The sequence below is a fragment of the Bos grunniens genome, chromosome 13, assembly GCF_055505025.1.
Source record: "Bos grunniens cultivar Pamir isolate PY7600 chromosome 13, Bosgru_T2T1.0, whole genome shotgun sequence".
Taxonomy (NCBI): Eukaryota; Metazoa; Chordata; class Mammalia; order Artiodactyla; family Bovidae; genus Bos; species Bos grunniens.
In genome coordinates, this window is record NC_141177.1 from 19,597,283 (window position 1) to 19,619,703 (window position 22,421).

Sequence of the window (22,421 nt, forward strand, 5' to 3'; positions counted from 1 at the left end):
TCACTGGAGCTTTAGGACTTCCCTGGTAAAGCATCTGTCTACAGTGCGGGAGACCTGGGTTCAATCTCTGGGTTGGGAAGATCCTCTGGAGAAGGAAATGGCAACCCACTCCAGTACTATTGCCTGGAAAATCCCATGGACAGAGGAGCCTGGTAGGCTACAGTCCATGGAGTCCCAAAGAGTCAGACACGACTGAGCGACTTCACTTTCACTTTAAGTTTCAAACAAGAAACAAAAACCCAATAGTTGCCTATTGTGATGTTAGTTGCCTGTTGCTCTGTTGTAATGTTAATAATACAGTCATGGACTGAGGTCAAGAAGGTAGCATAGTGATGCAGTTAAAAGACTAGGGGCTCTGGAATGCGACTGTCTTGGTTCATATTCTGTTACTGTTCACCAGTTTGGGACCCCTTGGCCAATAACATCTCTGTCCTTCAGTTGACTTATGTGTAGAATGGGGATAGAAATAGTACCCACTTCATGGAATTATTGGAAGGACTAAATGACTTAATAGGTTTAAAGTGCTTATAGTTGTGGCTGGAACAGAATATATGCTCAGTGAATTATCGTCGTCATCATCACCAATATGGATGGACCACTCTGAGAAAGCCTGCACTGTCGAAAGAATACTGGGCGGGGAGGCTGGAACGTTGAGCCAGGCCCCAGTCCCTCCTCCTGCCCAGTTGTCTCGCTTGCTGTTCAGGTCCTAGTGCAACTTCCTCTTCTGAATGTCCTTGGGACCTCAGTCCTTTTGACCACATTCCAGTCTGTCCCATTGCCTATTCTAGTACAGAATAGAATATTCTATTCTGTTTGTGTCACCTGCTTCTGTTTGTGTCCCAGTCTCTCTCTTTTTTTTTTTTTTTAATTCAGTCTTCTTGGTATAGTTTGTCCTGGTTAGATGAGCAGTATGCCCTAGCTCTTGCCCAAATGAGGCTGCCACTTCATTATTATTTGAAATACCATGCCCAGGCTTGTAGACATTTCTTGAATGATTGTGCAAGCTAAGCCTTCCTTGATTTGACCCCTACCTACTTGCTTGCTGAGACTGTTTTTGGCCACACTGCGTGGCATGTGGGGTCTTAGTTCTCCGACTAGGGATTGAATCCCTGCCTCTTGCACTGGAAGCACAGTCTTAAGCACTGGACCACCAGGGAAGTCCCTTGCTGAGACTTCTTAGATTATAACTTTTTGTTGAAGTACAACATACAGAAAAGAGCACAAATCATTAGTGTACAGTTGAATGAATTTTCATAAGATGATGAGTAACCAACATATTAAGAAACAGGATGTTACCAACATTCACAAAAGTCCCTTTTGCACCCTCTTCCAGCCACTCCTTCCAACTCTGTTTTGCCATGTTGAGCTAATTACGATCCTCATCCCTCCACCCCCAGTATACCATTCTTCCCCTTACCCTCCTGCCTGTGTAATTGCTGTTCCCTTGGACTGCCAGGCCTCACCTACTCATTGTTTAAAACTCAGGTGTCATCTTCTCCTAATGGATTCTGAATACTTGCACTGTACTTTCCTCCCATATTTTGTCATTGTTTACTGGGAGCTCCCTCAGGACAGAAACTATCTGAGTCATCAGTCTTCTGCACTCAGCACAGGCTTGGCATAGAACTGGCAGTCCAGAAACGTTTGCATATTGTATTGTTGTTGTTCTGTCTCTGAGTTGTGTCCGACTCTGTGACCCCATGGACTGCAGCACGCTAGCCTTCCTTGTCCTTTACTGTCTCTCAGAGTTTGCTCAAACTCATGTCTGTTGAGTCAGTGATGCCATCCAACCATCTCACTTTCTTCAGCCCTCTTCTCCTGCCCTCAGTCTTTCCCAGCATCAGGGTCTTTTCCAGTGAGTTGGCTCTTTGCATCAGGTGGCCAAAAGATTGTAGCTTCAGCATCAGTCCTTCCAATGAATATTCAGGGTTGATTTCCTTTAGGATTGACTGGTTTGATCTCCTGCCAGTCCAAAGGACTCTCAAGAGTGTCTAAAATATTTGAAGACACCTTTTATTTTTATCTTTCCTGACCCTGTCCCAAGCACATACCATCCTCCTGCCTTCCTAATTCACTCTTCTTGCCTCTTCTAGTTTTTTTAAAAAACCATGTCAGCCCTGTCTGAGTCTCTCGTGTGCCTCCACTCTCCCCCCTCACTGTTGCTCAGACTGTGCGTGTGCCCCATCCACACATGCCCTAGCCTCCCACACACCAGGCTCCTGACTATTGCAGGACCACGTTTCTGCCCCCAGACCAGAGGCCTCAGTCTTATAATAGTTTGCTCCACATCCTCTGTGCTGGCCGCCTGCCACAGGTCCTCAACTGCTATTCTGCAGGGTCTGTTTTATTTAAAAGTCAGAATCTATGGTAAGTGGCTTATGGCTTAGATGGTAAAGAATCTGCCTGTAATGCAGGAGACCTGGGTTCAATCCCTGGGTTGGGAAGATCCCCTGGAGAAGGGAATGGCAACCCACTCCAGTATTCTTGCCTGGAGAATTCTGTGGACAGAAGAGCCTGGAGGGCTACAGTCCATGGGATCGCAAGGAGTCAGATATGACTGAATGACTAACACTAGATGTTTCATTACTCTGTATTCTATACTTCATAAGTTTTCCTTTCTCAAGAACATTGGTCTCAATTAGACTTAAGGTGATCATTTCACAATATGTAGAAATATCAAATCATTATGTTGTACATCTAAAACTTATGTAATGTTATATGTCAATTAAATCTCAATTAAAAAAAAAAGGAAATTGATTTTCTCCTAAGATTTTAAAAAAAGTTTTCAGGGGAACTTCCTGGTGGTCCAATGGTTAGGACTTTGCCCTTTCACTTTGGAGGGTGTGGGTTTGATCTCTGGTCCAGGAGCTAAAATCCCACAAGCTGCACAGTGCAGCCAAATAAAAACAAGATAATTACAAAAATAAAAAGGATTTCACATGTATCACTGAATGATATTCATTCATTCACCATGTGGGTGAGGTATTGTACTAAGATGCTAGAGATTCTAAGTTAAGAGAGGTTTATTGTCTTTGATTAACTCACAGACACATGAGAGAAAAATATTAGCAAATTATTAGAAGAGTGTCAGTACTGAATGAGAGTGTTGAATGAGTAAGAAAATGGGCACTGGAATCAGCTGAGTGATCCCATTACTTAACGTGATACATTATCTTTGTTTCTGTACCTTGGTTTCTTCACCTAAAGAGCTTTGACATACAGAGGATAGGTGCCTAGCCCCTAGTAAGTGATGGGTAAATGGTAGCTATACTTGACTGTCATTAGCATCTCTGCTTAGGCCTCATAGAGGAAGTAACATTTCAACTGGTCACTACAGGATGGGTCTGTACTAGAAGGAGGACAGAGAAGGACAGCTAAGAAATAGCCTGAGAATGGACACAGAAGAATGAAAGGGCATGATGTTTTTAGACACTGGGGAATGATCCAGTGTAGCTGAAGAACAGAGGATGTGTAGGGATGGTGAGAGATGAAGCTCGGGAAATAAGACCCAGATAGTGAAGGGTCTTTTTAAAAATTAATTAATTAATTATTTGGCTGAGCCAGGACTTAGTTGTGGTGCACAGGATCTTCTATCTTCATAGCTACATGTGGGATCTTTACTTGCAGCATGGGAACTTCTAGTTGGGGCATGTGGGATCTAGTTCTCTGACCAGGGATCAAACCCGGGCCCCCTGCATTAGGAGTATGGAGTCTTAGCCACGAGACCTCCAGGGAAGTTCTCGTTGAAGGGTCTTGTTTGCTGCTGTTTGGACATAATCTGATAGATGAAATAGAACCCTGAGAAGTCTTTTAAGAGGGGCTTGTCACAATCTAAACTGTCTTTTAGATGTTTCCTTCTGGTACTTCTGTACCAGGATGGATTGGATGGGAGGGAGGTGGGGAGACCCCTGAGAAGGAAGAAGAACCTGCTAAAAACTGGTGAGAGAAGATAAGAGTGCGAATTGCAGTGATGGCTATTCCAGAGGTGGGTCAGTGGGGCGTGGTGACTGGTGGTAAGATTGTGAGAGCAGGAGGGTTGAAGAAGAGCTGCAATGTCCAGAGAGCTGCTGATGCCGCATACTGGTAGAGGGACTAGCGGAAGGAACAGATTTTTCCTTCCTAATTATTTCATCAAAGGAGAAAGACTGCTTCTTCCTGATCTTGGAAGCAAGTATTCTAAAACTCACAAATCCATTCTTTAGCTTGGGGCAGTTTCTTCTCTATTGGGCCTTATAAATAGTTAGCTGCTCCAGACAAATAATTACTGATCTCGGGTGCTTAGGGCAGATGGTGGCTTTGTTTCTTTCACTCCCTGGAGTCTCTTGGGAGAGAGGGGGTGAAAGCCATGTGTTTGTTTTCACCACATTTGTAAGAATGAATGGAGTTGAAACATTACCCCTCCTCTGTTAACAGACCCTTGGGCCTCTTCTCACTCCCAGGGCCATTAATCTCTGTAGAAAACAGTGTTAAATTTAAAAGTTCTTGGGACTTCCTTGGTGCTCCAGTGGTTAAGAATACACCTTCCAGTGCAGGGGACACAGGTTCTATCCCTGATCAGGGAACTAAGATCCCATGTGCCGAGGGGCAACTAAGCCCATGCCACCGCAACTACTGAGCCGACAATGCTCTGCAGCTAGAGAGAAGCCTGTTTGCCACAATGAAAGATCCTGCATGCTGCAACTAAGACCTGACACAGCTAAATTTTTTTTTTTTCCCCAAAAGTTCATTCCAGCTTTTCCCCTTTCTTTGCTGGTTTCCCACAAAATATCATTCACCTTTTTGCCCTGGTCAAGGAATTCTGAGTCCCCCTAGCTGTTGGACTCCAGAATAGGACCTTGCCCACCACTACCATCTCCCTATCTTAGAATTGACCCAGTTCTGGTTCTAGCTGTGTGGGGGCCTCTGCTGGTAACATAGCTTGGCTGGGCACGATCTGTCCCTGCTCAGTCATAATTATAAGTACCGTGGATATAGGCCGTCATGCTGGCATTAGTCAACAATAGCCCATTCTGTTGGAGAAGGCAATGGCACCCCACTCCAGTACTCTTGCCTGGAAAATCCCATGGATGGAGGAGCCTGGTAGGCTGCAGTCCATGGGATCGGCTAAGAGTCGGACACAACTGAGCGACTTCACTTTGACTTTTCACTTTCATGCATTGGAGAAGGAAATGGCAACCCACTCCAGTATTCTTGCCTAGAGAATCCCAGGGATGGGGGAGCCTGGTGGGCTGCCGTCTATGGGGTCGCACAGAGTCAGACACAACTGAAGCGACTTAGCAGCAGCAGCAGCAGCCCATTCTATAGGGTTCTGTCCCTGGTCTTTTACTTCCAGCTTCCTCTTTTCTTTCCACTTTCTTTCAACGAGGAATTGTTTTCAGCTGGTGAATTTCATTGGCTTGAAGTGTGGAGCACCCAAAGTTATTTTCTCCATCACTCTCCAGTGAAGTAGTCGCTTTCATAACCCTCCCTCTTCCAAGGTGGCTCTCAGATGTTCCAAGTATAGATCTTCCTTGATTTATAATGAAGTTATGTCCCAGTAAACCCATCACAGGTTGAACATATCCTAAGTCAAAGCTACATTGAGTACACCTCACCTACTGAACATTGTAGCTTAGTTTAACCTAGCCTACCTTACATGTGCTCAGGACACCTACATGAGCCTACAGTTGGGTGGGCAAAATCATCCAACACAAAGCCTATTTTATAATAAAGTGTTGAATATTCATGCAATTTATTGAATCTGTGCTGAAAGTGAAAAGCAGAATAGTTGAATGGATGCAAGTGTGTTGATTGTTTAACCTCGAGATTGACTGGTTGACTGGGAGCTGCGGCTGCTGCTGCTCACCATCACTAGTCTGGGGAAAAATAATATTCAAAATTAGAAGTATGGTTTCTGCTGAATGTTTATCACTTTTGTACCATAAAAAAAAAACCGCAAGTCAAACCACTATGCGTAGACCACATTAGTGGGCAGAAAAGTCCTATGGAACAGCTCCTTCTGTTTATTTCTGGAGCTGAGTTGGGAGAGGGTAAAATTCCCTAGACTGAGTGGAGTGAATAGTTCCTTCTTTTATGAAACACCTTTGAGAGGATGTCTGTTTTCTTTTCAGTAAAAGTTGACCCCACACTAATAAGAGTGACCACGAGCAACATTATTTGATGAAATATTACCGTTATAGATACCAGCCTTGGACCATCATTTGATCTCTACTGATTTCTGGGCCACTCTCGAATCTCTGTGGTAAACTAGGTATCTCTAGCTTTGATTTTAGGGTACTCCTTTATCTTAAACCATCTGAAAGGCAATAGCTACTTGGTTTTTAAAAATATATATCAGTTTTTTCTTACATCCATCTAGTTTTTTTAAACTGAAGTATAATTGATTTACAATGTTGTAGTTTGTATCTGCTAATCTCAAAGTCCTAACTTAACCCTCTGTCATCCCTTTTCCCTCTTTGGTAACAGTAAGTTAGTTTTCTGTGTCTGTGTGTCTTTCTGTTTCATAAATAAGTTCATTCGTGTCATATTTTAGATTCCACATATAAATGATATCGTATGGTATTCGTCTTTCTAACTTAGATGATCATCTCTTGGTCCATCCATGTTGCTGCAAATGGCGTTATTTCATTCTTATGGCTCAGTAGTATTCTGTTGAGTGTATATACCACATCTTCTTTCCTTATTTATCTGTTGGTGGACATTTAGGTTGTTTCAATGTCTTGTAAATAGTGCTGCTGTTAATATTGGAGTGCATGTATCTTTTTGAATTAGAGTTTTCTCCAGATACACACCCAGAAGTGGGATTTTTGGATTATATGGCAACTCTATTTTTAGCTTTTTAAGGAACCTCCATACATGTGTTTGTTGGTCATTTGTATGTCTTCTTTGGAGAAATATCTGTATAAGTCTTCTGCTCATTTTTTGATTGGGTTTTTTTTTTTTTGTTATTAAATTGTGTGAGCTGTTTATATATTTTGGAAATTAATCCCTTGTCAATTGTATCATTTAGAAATATTTTCTCCCAGTCCGTAGGTTGTCTTTTTGTTTTGTTTATGATTTCCTTTGCTGTACAAAAGCTTATAAATTTGATTAGGTTCTATTTGTTTATTTTTGCTTTCTTTTCTATTACCTTGGGAGACAAGATATCTGTTTTTTTTTCTGAATACAAAAACAAAGGATCCTTCTAGGAAGTTTAGAAAATACAGAGAAGCAAAAATGAAAAATCACCATAATCCAACCACCCAGAGGAAAACACTGAAATTTGTGGCCTAACCACTTAGGTTTTTTAAAAATATATTTATGTATATTTTTTAAAGAGGTTATAGCATGTATCTCTTTTATGATCTTCAATTAATAGAATGGTATAAGTATATCTCCATGTCATTGAAAATTCTTTATAACATCATATTTAGTAATTCCATAGTGGCCCATTTTATGCAGAGAATAGAGAATAGCGGCCCATTTTATGTAGAATATTAATAAAGATAAATATATTTTAATCTGAAAAAATAAAAAGCATATACAAAAGGAAAGGATATTATAAAAATAGTGATGGAGTGTTGCAACAATCAAAAGTATAGGTTTCAGGGACTTCCCTGGTGATTCAGTGGTTAGGGCTCTATGCTTCCACTGAGGGGGTCCAGGTTTGATCCCTGGTTGGGGAACAAAGGTCCTGCATGCTGCCCATTGCGACCCCCCAAAAAAGTATAGGTTTCACAGCTCTGAATCTCATAAGCAATAACTGTAAGCTTAATAAACTGTTTAGTTAAATAGGACATGGGTGTTAACAGACTAGATCTTTTTATTCATCTTTGGGCTGAAGTTTTGTAAAATCTTTCTGGGTCTGAAAATTTTACAAGAAATATACCTGTGGTGTTGTTAAAGGTAAGTGGTTTTGAGTTTCTTGGTTTCCTTTTATTAGAAATTAAGCCAAGAAGTTCTCACTCTTGTGAGTTTGCATACATCTTAGGCACCAAGGAGACATTTGACAGATTATTTGACAGCAGTTATTGGAAGTTTCTTGTTTGGGGGGACTGGTTGAATTGAATCCTAATCGATGTGCCTGGATTAGTCCATGTATTTATTTCTTTTTACAGGTAGTGCCCTCCTCAGTGCTATCTTTCTTGCCTTAGCAACGTACCAGTCTCTGTACCCACTCACCTTGTTTGTCCCAGGACTCCTCTATCTCCTCCAGGTAAGCACTTGCTGGTCAGAAGCCAACACTCAGGTGACCTTTAATACACAGCATGGTCCTTGCTTAGGGGAAAGAAGGGCATGGCACAATAAAGGCTGTGGGACTGCGTCCCCAGTTCACATTTGCTTGCTTCTCCTTGAAAACACAAAGAAACTTGACTAACTTTAAACAAAGTGAACCCTTGGGTAGCCATTTCCTTCTCCAGGGGATCTTCCTGATCCAGGGATCGAACCCAGGTCTCCTGCATTGCAGGCAGGTTCTTTATCTGAGCTACCAGGGAACCCCCAATGATCATTATGTTCTAATTATACATATCATTGCAAATGTATCAGTGCATTTCATTTTTATGTTTGTAATTGGGATCCTTGCATTCTTTTTTTTTTTTTTTGCCTAATATTCACAGATCCTTCTCTGAGCCCATTTCTTTAACTTTTTTTTTGTATAACAACACTGCCTTTGTAAGGTTCTTATGAATTTAATGTTGTGCGTGTACCTGATGCAATGCCTGGACCATAGTGGGAGATCAGTAGTTTAGTTGAAGAATGCAAACTGCTAATATTTACTGAGAACTTACTACTTGTTGGTCACTATGCTGAGCACTCTCCAGGCTTCATCTCATTTCAACCACAGAAGAACTTTAACAGGTCGGTCATATTATAAGCTGTGTATTAATCTACTAGTAATGATATTAGACACATACATTGCAGCTAGAATGTATGGCAGTTTAATCACTTGCCTGAGGTCACATGGCCAGCAAGTGACTGCTGAGATGTGAGCTTGGGCAGAGCCTGCTCTTAAGCATCTGTCTTTTCTACTCAAGTAAGAATATACACATCTCCTCAAGAGCAAGTAGCTGCTTACAGGTCCTGCATGGTTCCAAATCCATTCTTAGAAGGAAACATTTCATGAAAGGGTATGGAGGGCAATGCCATGATTCAAACCAAGAAATGTCTGTTTTCAGAACCCTTGTTCTTAATTATAAAATTTCTGTGCAACTGTTGCTGAAACTGAGTGTGTACCTCTGTTTACTGAAATAGGCCATGTGTGCTTGTCCTTTTAAGTGACTTCCTCATGTATCTTTTGGCTGATGTGTACAGTGGCACATGGTTAGCTTAGTCTTTCTCCTATTTGGGGAATTTGAGAGCTGCCCTAGTTGTCACTAATATAAGTAGTATAGACATTTAATTTCCTTAAGGTGTGTTCTTCCAGCTAAATTTTTAGCACCAAAAGTGTGAGAAATTTTATAGTTTTTTTATGCAAGACCACACTGCTCACCAGAAATCTGGAGCCAATCTGTGGGGCCACCATCAGCGTCTAAAGTGAACCACTTCCTCCCAGGCCACCAGCACTGGCTTTTCAAATTTGATTTATGATTGTTAGTTTAATAGCTATATCATCATCCTGTGAAGTTATTTTACTTTGACTTGCTTTCTAGCTTCTTGTAGAAAGCAGACATCTTACATAACAGTATGTTGTTGGTTATTTCCTTTCTTGCTTCATATTTACAGTTTATTCTTTAGAAGATCTGAGCACCACAAAGAATGCATTGCAACCAGAATTTCTGTACAACTATTTATCAAATTAATACTATAAAAGTATATTTACTGACACACATGAACTGACCAAAAAATTTTAAGTGGCTTGTTAAGCCAAATACTAAATACTATGTTACGTAAAATAGCTCTTATTTAAAACTTAAGGAAATTCTGTCCTGACAACAGTGGACAGTGTGGCTGAGTCATGGAGTCTAGCTACTCAAGTGGTCACTTTGTTCAGCTCCTCCCTCCACAAATATGGACTGAGCATCCGGAGTCAGTATGCTAGACACTCTGGGAGACTCTGCAGATAAAAAGCCTTTAATAAAGGTTGCTGAGCAGGAAGTCCTAAAGGAAGACAGCTCTGGCAGCAGCCTGGGTTGGATTGGAGTGAGGAGGAGCTGAGGTTGGGAAGAGTTTGGCCATCGTATTAGGTCGAGTCAGAGGACTTGACTAGGGGCCCAGATCAGTGTCACGGGAAATGGAGAGATGAGGGACTAGATGCAGAATTCTAGGAGGTAGAATTGGCTGTGTGGCAGCTCTGTATATGTGGTGAACAGGACTGGAAAGAGTGAGATAAACTACAGGACCCATTTATGTAGAAATTACACATACTATATTTATGTGTTTTTATCTAAGTGTATGAAGTGGCCTTGAAAGGCAGTAGGGCCTTGTGAGGCACAGTAGTACATTTGGAAAATCAATCCAATGACATCCGGGAAATAAACCCACTTGTTTAAATATGAGGAAGGGTGGGAACCATAAGCAGCCCAGGATAAGGCAGGTCCAGGACAGCCTGGGATGCCTCAAGTGAGTTGAGTTCCTGTGGATCACTGTGTTTAGGCTACATACTGAATGGCCACCTAGTGGGGAGCTGTAGCAAAGCTGTAAGCATCATATGGGTAGTTAGACCTGATAGTCTTAAAAATCCTTTCATCCCCCTAATTGAATTGGATTTGATAACCACAGGAAAATGATACATCTGCTCTTGAGGTTATATTTTTCTAGAGTTTTTAAAGCCCTCTATAGACACATACATCCATCTAGGAGAGATTATGTCATTTATGTGAGAGCACAGGCTCGACTGGTACATCTTAATGGATGGAGAGCAAAATAGTATTGAAGACTAATGGGGAACTTCCTTTGGTGGTCCAGTGGTTAAGACTTTACACTTCCAATGCAGGGGACCCAGGTTCAGTCCCTCATCAGGGAACTAGATCCCACACGCTGCAACTAAGATCCATGCAGCCAAATAAATAAAAATAATATTATTTATTTATTTTTAATTGGAGGATAATTGCTTTGCAATGTTGTGTTGGTTTCTGCCATGCATCGACATGAATCAGCCATCGGTATACACATGTCTCTTCCCTCTTGAACCTCTCTCCCATCTCCCACCTGATCCTACCCCCTCTTGATTGTCACAGAGCAAGGGTTTGAGCTCCCTGCATTATACAGCAAATTCCCACTGGCTGTCTATTTTACATATGGTAATGTATATGTTACCAAATACAGGCTCTTGGTTCATCCACCTCACTGGAACTGACTCAAATCTATTCATTTTTATGGCTGGGTAATATTCCATTGTATATATGTACCACAACTTCTTTATCCATTCATTCGATGATGGACATCTAGGTTGCTTTCATGGCCTGGCTATTGTAAATAGTACTACAGTGAACACTGGGGTACATGTGTCTTTAAGAATGGTTTTCTCAGGGTATATGCCCAGTACTGGGATTGCTGGGTCATATGATAGTTTTATTTCTAGTTTCTTTAAAGAACTCTCCATACTGTTCTCCATAGTGACTCTTATCAATTTACATTCCCACCAGCAGTGCAAGAGGATTCCCTTTTCTCCACATCCTCTCCAGCATTTATTGTTTGTAGATGTTTTGATGATGGCCATTCTGACCGGTATGAGGTCATGGTCATCATTGTAGTTTTGATTTGCATTGCTCTAATAGTGAGCAGTGTTGAGCACCTTTTCATGTGTTGATCAGCCATCTGTACATCTTCTTTGAGGAGATGTCTGTTTAGGTCTTCTGCCCAGTTTTTGATTGAGTTGTTTGTTTTAATAATAATTTTTAAAATGTGACTAAATTTATTATATTCTGAGTATCAAAAGAATAATTACTGCAAGTAATTGTAAAACACTGAAGAAAAGTCTCTGTGTCTATAGTGATGCTCAGAAAAGGGGGGAAGAGAGAAAAATGCACATGCCATCATTAAATATGGCTCTTTTATCAATTTTTTTTACTCTGAAAATCAGTACTTAGAAGAAAAAAACTAAGCAATTACCCTTTCTTCTTAAAATGAGCTATAATTCTTCCCTAGTTAATGAAGGAAAGTTCTTTACAGAAAACTGCCAGCTTATAACTGCAGAAGGAAGGCTAGAATGGGTAATCATCAGTGAAGTGATTAAATCTAGCAAAGATCATCATTGGATGCTAAAATCATTAGATGAAAGATTTTTTGGAGAACAGAGTATTTGCATCCTCATGGTGCCATAATAGTACCCCCTCCTACCTCTAAATTATTGGCTAAAAGCAAAGGGAAAATTGAATCTTTACAAAGGAGTGCTGTGGCAGTCACCACCTTAACCAGGTAATCCAGCTCAGTATCACTTATGGTGAAATGCCTTGACATGATGTGCTTCATGATGTCATCAGTTCAGAGCACACAGCATCACCTCCAAGGTATTTTTACCCAGAATGTTTACTTCGATTAAGCCTTTAGATATGACTTCTGATTTTTAGGAAGTACAAGAGCAGAAAAGCGAAAGAAAGCGAAGTCGCTCAGTCGTGTCCGACTCTGCGACCCCATGGACTGTAGCCTACCAGGCTCCTCAGTCCATGGAATTTTCCAGGCAAGAGTACTGGAGTGGGTTGCCATTTCCTTCTCCAGGGGATCTTCCTGACCCAGGGATCGAACCCGGGTCTCCCACATTGCAGGCAGATGCTTTACCGTCTGAGCCACAAGAGCAGAAGCACAAGTTAAATGATACTATCATTTAAACAATGGAAGGAAATACTCGACCAACCAAAATATAGGACAATCAAAATATAGAGATATAGACAGCTGGTCTACATCTCTTCAAAAAGTCAATGTCATAAAAAAGAAAAAGTGAAGGGACTGTTCTAGATGAAAGAGACAGTAATTGACTGAAATGGGTGAGTCTTGATTGAACTCTGGTTTGGAAAAAATAGTTATAAAAGATGTTTGGAGGATATTCAGAATATTTTTGAAGATAGATATTAGATGATTATAGGAAATTGTTGATTTCTTGGATTGAGAAGAGTATTATAGTATATAGGAGCATGTCCTTATTTTTAGAAGCTATATGCAGGAATATTTGGGGGAGAAATGTCATGTGTAGGAAATTCATACACACAGAAAAGTTTATATATAGCAGGGTATTAATATTTAATCTAGATGACAGCCATCTGGTTGATTATTGTATTATTTTTTCAACTTTTCTATGTGAGAATTTTATAATGCAAAGGAGAGACATTAGAATACAGGCTCTGAAGTTGGCTTGGCTTGGCTTCTGATAAGCTCTGTGACCCTGGGAAGTGACTACTTAACTTCTGTATGTCTCAGTTTCCTCGTCTGTAAAATGCAGATAATACAGTAGTAGCTACTGCAAAGGGTTAATACATGTCTAGTATGTAGAACAGAGTATGACATGAGTTCAATAGATATTAGTTATGGTTATTAGTATTTAAATGTTCTTAAAAAGGACATGGTCACCAGTGTGGAGATATGTGAGGTGATAGGGAGAAGAGAGGGCTTCCCTGGTAGCTCAGGAATCTGCCTGCAATGCAGGAGACCCCAGTTTGATTCCTGGGTCGGGAAGATCCCCTGGAGAAAGGATAGGCCACCCACTGCAGTATTCTTGGGCTTCCCTGGTGGCTCAGACAGTAAGAATCCACCTGCAATGAGGCAGACCTGGGTTCGATCCCTGGGTTGGGAGGATCCCCTGGAGGAGTGGGCAACCCACTCCAGTATTCTTGCCTAGAGAATCCCCACGGGCAGAGGAGCATGGCAGGCTACAGTCTATGGGGTCGCAAGGAGTCAGACATGATTGAGCGACTAAGCACAGCACAGGGAGAGGAGAAAATAATTCATTTTTTAGAGTCAAAAGAACTATAAGCATTAGTTTGAAATTACACCTTTGACACTGCAGATCTGCCTCCATCCTGCTGGTCGTATTTCTAGAGGGTACAAGAGGCAGGTGGTGGACATGCTCATGTCTGATCAGCGCCAGAGGCAAAGCTGTTTTTCCCTTTCCTACATGAGATGCAGAGAGGCTTCATGATCAAAGGCAGGGGATGCTGCAGCTGGCTCCCTGGTGAGTCACTTCTGAGAATGGTAGTTTGAGCCCATCTGGTCCCTTCCCCCAACTTTACTCTTCTCTGACCTTGGCTTAGGGCCTAGTTTCCAAATTAGAGAAAAGCTTAAAATGTTATGCTCTGATCACATGCAGAAGAAAACAGCCCTAGAGCGCCCAGGACCAAGAGGCTGCAGTGAAGGATGGGCCAAGTGCACAGGACCTCAAGGCTGAAGCTGTGAAGCCGACAGAGGGAGGTTCCTGGTGCAGTCAGGAAAGTTTCTATTCCCTTCCTTCTTTTTGCTTGGGATTCCTTAGAGCGTTTGAGGTCCTTATTTTCTTTGAAAGGGTATAACAGAAACCAGGGTGAAATAACCTTCTGAGTGTTCTTATGGTTTTTGCTTTAATCTGATCTGACCCCTGGAGGCAGAAATGGCAACCCCACTCCAGTATTCTTGCTTGAAAAATCCCATGGACAGAGGATCCTGGCGGGCTACAGTTCATGGAGATGCAAAGAGTTGGACACGACAGAGCCACTGAGCATGCACGCATGCAATCTGACCTCTCTTGTCTTTGAAAAATTAACCCTGTGATTTCTGTATTTCTGGAGCTTGGAGCAGATCACGTGGCACTGGCTTGTACTAAAGAAGCCAAATCCAACCAGGTCTTTCTTGATAACAGGGCACTTCCCCAGGATTTCTGCAGGGCCTTGTTTTGAATTTTCGCCTCTTACTCCTCCTTTCCCAGCCAGTTTCTGTTCATTCTCCTGCTTCCAGGAGAGTGACCAAGGTAGAGGTGGCAGTGTTCTTAGCTTCCTTTCTTTTTGGAACAGGTGAAAATGAGGGTAAGGGGTTGATCATGCATTTGCAATAAACTTTTTTACCAGTTTTATTGCCTCAAATATACCTAATCATGTAAAATATATCTTCTGGGTCTCAGCCTGAGATTTCAATAGCTTAGATATAAAGACTTTTGTTAGATTTCAGTTCTCTTTGAGAGTTTTGTTTTTTCTGATTACTGATTTTTTCCTTTTTTCACCATGTCCTAGAAAGAAAATAGTTTCTGTATAGAAAAATGCCTTTCTCCCTGTACTTTAGAGAGTTAATGGGGAGGGCAATAATTATACATTTCTCCCCTTCCTTATTATAGTTTGGCTTTTCCTGAAGCAATCTGAGAATTCTCTTACTTCTCTAAATATTTTTACGTGTTAGCAACGGTGTGACTTCTGGGATATAATGACACACTGGTTTAATTTTTCAGGTTAAAGGTACACATAGCCCATGGACCACATCTGTCCCACAGATGTGTTTTATGTAACCTTAGTGTTTAATTCGATTATTCGTTGTCATTATTTTTAAAATTCATGTTAAAATGTATATTTCTGGCTTCTTTTGAAAAATTGGAAGATCTGGCTTTTAGTTTAGCGCCTTAGTTTTCCACAGTCCATATGCTTCATCTCTGTTACACTTCACTCATTTGTTACATGCCTGGCTTCTCTAGGTATTTGAGTATGTGTGTTTATATTCACTGAAAGATCTAGAAACAATGACCAACCCAGTATCAGTGATTATCCTTGACGCTCAGATTGTAATCTTTACTATTTTTAGCCCCTGAAAGAAACTAGGGTTTCTTAGAGTAATGGCTGACTTTAGGTTGAGGGCAGGAAGTGTGCAGGATAATCCTGGAACACTGTGTTATCAGAAAACAAGGGAACTGCCAAAGACTCTTGTGGAATCTAAAAAAATAGTACAAATAAATGTATATGCAAAACAGAAACAGACCCACAGATAACAGAAGACAAACTTGAGGTTACTAAAGGGGTAGAGGGAAGTGGGGAGGGACAAATTAAGGGCATGAGATTAACAGATGTGAACTACTACATTTAAAATAGATAAGCAATAAAGATATACTGTATAGCACAGGGACTTATACTTAATATCTTGTAATAACCTATAGTGGAATGTAATCTGCAGGAATACTGAATCACTATGATGTACACCTAAAACCAGCACAATATTGTAAATAACTGTACTTAAATTTAAAAATCTGATACAAATGTTTTTTTAATGAGCAAGGTTAAAGTATAAAAGCATGCATATTTAGATGGAAAGCTGTTAAGAAATACAAGGAAGTGAGTACTATAAAAACCAGGAAAAATTGTTACTTTGAGGGAAGAGGGGATTCTGGTTGGGACAGGGCACAGAGAGAAACTTAGGGAGTGACATGAAGTCTCTGTCTCTCTCGACCTCATGAACGTTTGCTTGATAATCATTCACTAAGTTTTATATTGGTTTTATGTATTTTGTATTTTACTTTTACAGTGAAAAGTTTTAAAAAGTTGATGAGAATGTTTAGGTCATCACCCTTTCAACCCTTCCTACTTACGTACTTTTCACTTTAAGGTAGCATTTGCTACTGAGCAAGATAGGTGAGCAAAAGGAATGCTCATTTGTTCACTGAGAAATTTGTAGTGTGGACCTCTAGATTAAGTTTGGCTGGAGTATTTATAAATAACAAGCTATCAAAGGATTGCCTGAGTTTCTTTTTTCAAAAATTTTAGGTATGCCTTGCTTTAATGTAACAGAAGTAGTTCTAAAAGATGACTTAATCTTTAAGCAAGGCAAGTTTTTATAAATAGACTCGGTAAATATTCCACATTATATTTTCAGAGCTCTGTTCACTAAAGCAAACCCGATTCCAAGACCAAGTCTTAAAAATTATACCTAAAATTTAATACACATAATCACAGATTTGCCAGGGGCAAGGAGGGGATCATTTCCTACTCCTAACAACAATAGCACTTTAGGTCCAATAAAGCACTGAGAATATGGTAGCAAGCAAAAAAAGGAAAGAATTTATTACCTTAAGGGTCTAAAGTTACTAACACCAAGGCCACTACTTATTTTTTCTACATACCCACTATTAATTAATACATATTCAAGGATACAATTCAGGGGATGTGAAAACTTGGCAACAAACATTGACTCATCAGTGAAATCCTTTACTAGTTTATTCTGACAGTTTCTAACTCTCTGAGAGGCTCTAAGCTATTTGAATATCTTAAGCTTCCCGTGCCTCTCGAGGCTGGGAGACTGTAAACAATCGTATGCATAGCTGCAGGAGTCCGGGTAAACTTGTCAGGCGAGTTAGAGAGCCATCAGAGGGGTTTGGATTTAAACACTCCTAATTGCCCAGGAACTTTATTAATTGGAGCTGTAAGTTAACTCTTTGACAGAGAGAGTGAGATGGTGGTAGGGGACAGCCCCCAGTAAAGTCAGAGGTGAGAGCACAAAGCAATAAAGTAGGCAGACTCTGGTTTTTTGGGGGGTAGATGCTCGAGAATATCCGGGCGGACTCCTGAGGCTCGATCCCGCCTTTGCGTATGCCGAGCCTCCTTCCTCATGACCTTTGTCACGAGTGGAATGCCTCACCGGCTCCCGGCACCAAGTCTTAAAAATTATACCTAAAATTTAATACACATAATCACAGATTTGCCAGGGGCAAGGAGGGGATCATTTCCTACTCCTAACAACAATAGCACTTTAGGTCCAATAAAGCACTGAGAATATGATAGCAAGCAAAAACTGGGAGGCTCTCACGGGATTCGCCAAGTTAGAAAAGCCTCATATGTTGGGTATATGCTTCAGAGGTCTACAAAGAGACCACTTTGAACAGTCTACCTGATTCAGTTCTTCATGGCATTCTCACTTCCCAGCTTATTTCTTTTTAAATGTCATTTAGCAGGTAGGAAGGGTTTTTGTTTGTTTTGTTTTGTTTTTCTTCCATGGGTTGTGGTTTCTTCCCTCCCTCCCTTTCTTCCTTCTAGGCTAGATGGCAGTATTTTTCAGGAAGAAGAGAAGATAAAAATTATCAAAGGCAGGTAGAAGTCTAGAAGGGAACTCAGAACCTAGGCGGCTTACTCTTTAAATGTGTCTATGAATGCCTCTTCTTTGTTGAATTATTTTCCATCCCCAGAAATGTACTATTTTCTGAAAACTTTGTTCTTTTGGTGCAGCATTGTCAATAGAACCTTTTGTGATGATGAATATATTGTATATCTGTATACTGTCGACATAGTAGTCAGGAGCCTCATGTGGCAGTTGAACACCTGCAGTGTGCTAGTGAGACTGAGAAACTGAATTTTTAATTTTAATTAATTTCCATTAATTTAAATTTAAGTAATCACATGTGACTAGGAGACAGCACAGTTTGAAGGTAAGAGTAACCCAGTGGTTAGGACTCTGAGTTCCCATTGCAGGGGACACAGGGATTTGATACCTGGCAGGGGTGGGGGACTAATATCCAAAATATCATGTATGAAACGAGATGCCAGTCCAGGTTCAATGCACGATACTGGATGCATGGGGCTAGAGCACTGGGACGACCCAGAGGGATGGTATGGGGAGGGAGGAGGGTTCAGGATGGGAAACACATGTATACCTGTGGTGGATTCATTTTGATATTTGGCAAAACTAATACAATTATGTAAAGTTTAAAAATAAAACAAAAAAAAAAAAAGAGGAGCGCTAAGTATGTGCAAGCTTAGAGAGCAGCCATAGGGTTGATCCGTTTCCTTTCCTCTCATGTTTGTTAACACTAATGTTATCTCTGTTCTCTTGACTGACTTCCCACTCTCCTTAAAGTCATTACCATGGAGTTATATATAATGTCTTTATAACTTGTCTTAAAATACTTGTGCATAGGCCATCTGACATTATACATGTGCCAGTTAGTTTCAGCCTCAACTTTAGGGGCAGTGAGTTACTTTGAAGAAGCATCCATGCACTGTGGTACTCAACTAGCTTTGCATCAGAAAGGCCGTGCTCCACAAGTGGCTGCCATCCCTGCTTCCATAGCTTGAGCTGCACCTTCGCTGGCTACGGCACAGTTAATGTCAGAGCAGATTGGATTTTTGTTGGTGAGATTAGTTGAATATCAGAAGTAGGCACTCATAGGTGAAATCGAAATATTCAAAAGAAGTGGAATGAACTAAAACATTTTAGATACTTCCTATATTTGCATGAGGAGGAAATAAGAATCTAGGAAAATCTGTAACTTCTTCCATTGGAGATGGTGCCTGAGGCTTAGTTCCTAACTGATCCTGTGTCTAGCTTTCTCTAGGTAACATTTCTGGTTACCTAATGCGACCCTAAGGGCAACAGAAGCTTATCTCTGGGATATTGTCACTTCTGCCTTGAGTGAACCTTCCTTGCAAGTGGTGATTGCAACAACTGATAGGGGAGAGAGCTGGGACTTAATCAGCCTTCTGCAGTGGTTTGTGTAAACTGTTGTGTGCTTGCTTGCTAATGGATATTTGTTTAATAAATGTTGCTAAGGGTGCCAGAATCTAGACTGAAACTTGCTTTCTTTGTGGTAAGATCCTAGAGGAGGAGCTAACCCTTACACATCTGAAACTTTTTTCAAGGCAACTGTCAAGAACCTATGAGTAATAACCAAAATGGCCGCTGAATTGCATGCTTGAAGTAGTTAAACGTGTAGCACCATATGTTTAAGGTATACAGTACAGAGATTGAATCGCATACGTCATGAAATGATTACCATAATACGTTTAGTAAACATCATCATCTCATACAGATACAAAAGAAAAAAATTTTTTTCCCTTGTGATGAGAACTTTTAGGATTTACTCCCTTAACAACTTTATTATACAACATCCAGCAGTGTTAATTATATTTATCGTGTTGTACATTACATCCCTAGGACTTATTTATCTTATAACCGGAAGTTTGTACCTTTGACTATCTTCATCCAGTTCTCCCTTCCCTATTCCCCACTCTGGTGACCACAAATCTGATCTCTTTTGCTATGAGTTTGTTTTTTGTTTGTTTTTGAAGTATAATTGACCTACAACACTATGTTAGTCCCTGGCCCACAGCATAGTGTTTCAATATTTCTATACATTACAAAATGATTATCATGGCTGTTTGTTTGTTAGCTGTATACCCTGCTAACTTCACTGAATTATCTTATTGTTTGTTATTTTTATCATGAGTAGTTGTTGCATGTATCTAGATACTGATCTTAGTTATTTAAGCTGTTTGTGATACACTATCAATAGCTTTCGTTATCTTAACTAACCTTACATTTTTGTAATAAACCCAACCTAGTACTCTTGCCTGGAAAATCCCATGGACGGAGGAGCCTGGTAGGCTGCAGTCCATGGGGTCGCTAAGAGTCGGACACGACTGAGAGACTTCACTTTCACTTTTCCCTTTCATGCATTGGAGGAGGAAATGGCAACCCACTCCAGTGTTCTTGCCTGGAGAATCCCAGGGACGGCGGGGCCTTGTGGGCTGCCGTCTGTGGGGTCGCACAGAGTCGGACACGACTGAAGCGACTTAGCAGCAGCAGCAGCAGTCATAATACAACGTTATGGTAATCGTTTTCTTATATTGCTGAATTAGACAATATTGCACCTAGCATTTTTGCTTTTGTGTTGGTAGTTGATTTTAGTAGCAAGGTTATATTTGCTGTGAAAATGTGAATGTAAGATTAGAATCACCTGCTTCTTGAATGTTGGTAGAATTTTCCTGTAAAACTGGCTTGGCCTGCTCTTTTTTTTTTAATGGGAAAAAATTTCATTGCTAATCCATTTTCTTAAATGGTTATGCTGCTGTTATTCTTTACGGCATCTTCACCAGGAGTAGATTCAGTCTCGAGAAACCACTTTCTTTGCTCATCCATGAGAAACAGCTCCTCATCTGATCAAGTTTTATCATGAGATTGCAGCAGTTCAGTCTCATCTTCAGGCTCCACTTCTAGTTGTCTTGCTATTTCTACCACCTCTGCAGTTACTTTCTCTACTGAAGACCTGAAGGCCTCTAAGTCCTCCATAAGGGTTGGAGTCAGCTTCTTCCAGACTCCTATCAATTTTAATATTTTGACCTCCCCATGAATCTTGAATATTCTTACTGATCTAGAATCCTTTCCAGATGGTTTTCAATTCACTTTGCCCAGATCCAAAAGAGAAGTCACTATCTGTGGCAGTTATAGACTTACAAAATATTTTTCTTTTTTTAAAAGTAATTTTAGTTACTTATTTTAATTTTTGGCTAAGCTGGGTCTTCATTGCTATGTGGATATTTCTCTAGTTGCAGCTAGCGGATCTCTCTCTAATTGCGGTACTCAGGCTTCTTACTGGGCACTCAGGCTTCTTCTCTTCTCTTCACCTAGAGCCTGCAGAGCACAGGCTCTGCATGGCATGTGGCATCTTTCCCGACCAGAGATTGAACCCATGTGTCTCCTGCATTGGCAGGCAGATTCTTTGCCACTGAGTCACCAGGGAAGCCCCCAAAATGTGTTTCTTATATAATAAGATTTGAAAGTTGAAATGACTCCTTGATCCATGGGATGCAAAATGAATGTGTGGTGAAAGTGAAAGTCACTCAGTCGTGTCCAGCTCTTTGCGACCCATGGACTATACAGTCCAAGAAATTCTCCAGGCCAGAATACTGGAGTGGGTAGCCATTCCCTTCTCCAGGGGATCTTCCCAACCCAGGTCTCCCACATTGCAGGCAGATTCTTTACTAGCTGAGCCACGAGGGAAGCCCAAGGATACTGGAGTGAGTAGCCTATCCCTTCTCCAGTGGATCTTCCCAACCCAGGAATCGAACCGGGATCTCCTGCATTGCAGGCAGATTCTTTACCAACTACCAGGAAAGCCCCATGCATGTGTGTTAGCAGGTATGAAAAGAACATTAATCTCATTGTTCATCTCCATCAGAGCTCTTGGATGACCAGGTACATTGTCAATGAGCAGTAATATTTTGAAAGGAAACCCTTTTTTTTTTTCAGAGCAATAGGTCTCAACATTTTAAGTAGGCTTAAAATATTCAGTAAACCATGTTGTAGAGATGTGCTGTCATCCAGTCTTTGTGTTTCCATTAGTAGAAAGAGTGTTTGCAAAGTCAATTTAGAATCATTTTTAAGGGCCCTAGGATTTGAGGAATGGTAGATGAACATTGGCTTCAACTTAGTCACCAGCTGCATTGGCCCCTAATAAGAGAGCTGGCCTGATCTTTGAAGCTTTGGAGCCAGGCATTGACTTCTCCTCTCTGAATGTCCTAGATGGCATCTTCCTGCAGTGTAAGTCTGTTTCGTCTACGTTGAAAATCTGTTGTTCAGTGTAGCCACCTTCGTTAATTCTCTTAGGTAGATCTTCTGGATGACTTGTTGGAACTTCTACATCAACACTTATGGCTTCACCTTGCACTTCTGTGTTACAGAGATGGACTTCTTTTCTTAAACTTCATGAACCAATCTCTGCTAGCTTCAAACTTTTCTTCTACAGGTTTGACTCCTCTCTAAGCCTTCATAGGATTAAAGAGAGTTGGGCCTTG

At 40.8% G+C, this 22,421-nt stretch overlaps 1 protein-coding gene across 2 annotated transcripts in view; it reads left to right on the forward strand.

The window, feature by feature from the left end:
* PIGU (phosphatidylinositol glycan anchor biosynthesis class U) overlaps positions 1-22,421 on the forward strand; it is a 90,970-nt gene that overhangs the window by 35,087 nt on the left and 33,462 nt on the right. Inside the window, exons 7-8 of one of the 2 annotated variants that reach the window (XM_086332278.1) lie at positions 8,097-8,194; positions 14,219-15,047. In XM_086332278.1, the coding sequence (XP_086188404.1) occupies positions 8,097-8,194; positions 14,219-14,296 (176 nt within the window). In that variant the 3' untranslated portion in view covers positions 14,297-15,047. Of the gene's footprint in view, positions 1-8,096; positions 8,195-14,218; positions 15,048-22,421 lie in introns of those variants that run through there. The other variant, XM_086332277.1, reaches the window with a different exon arrangement.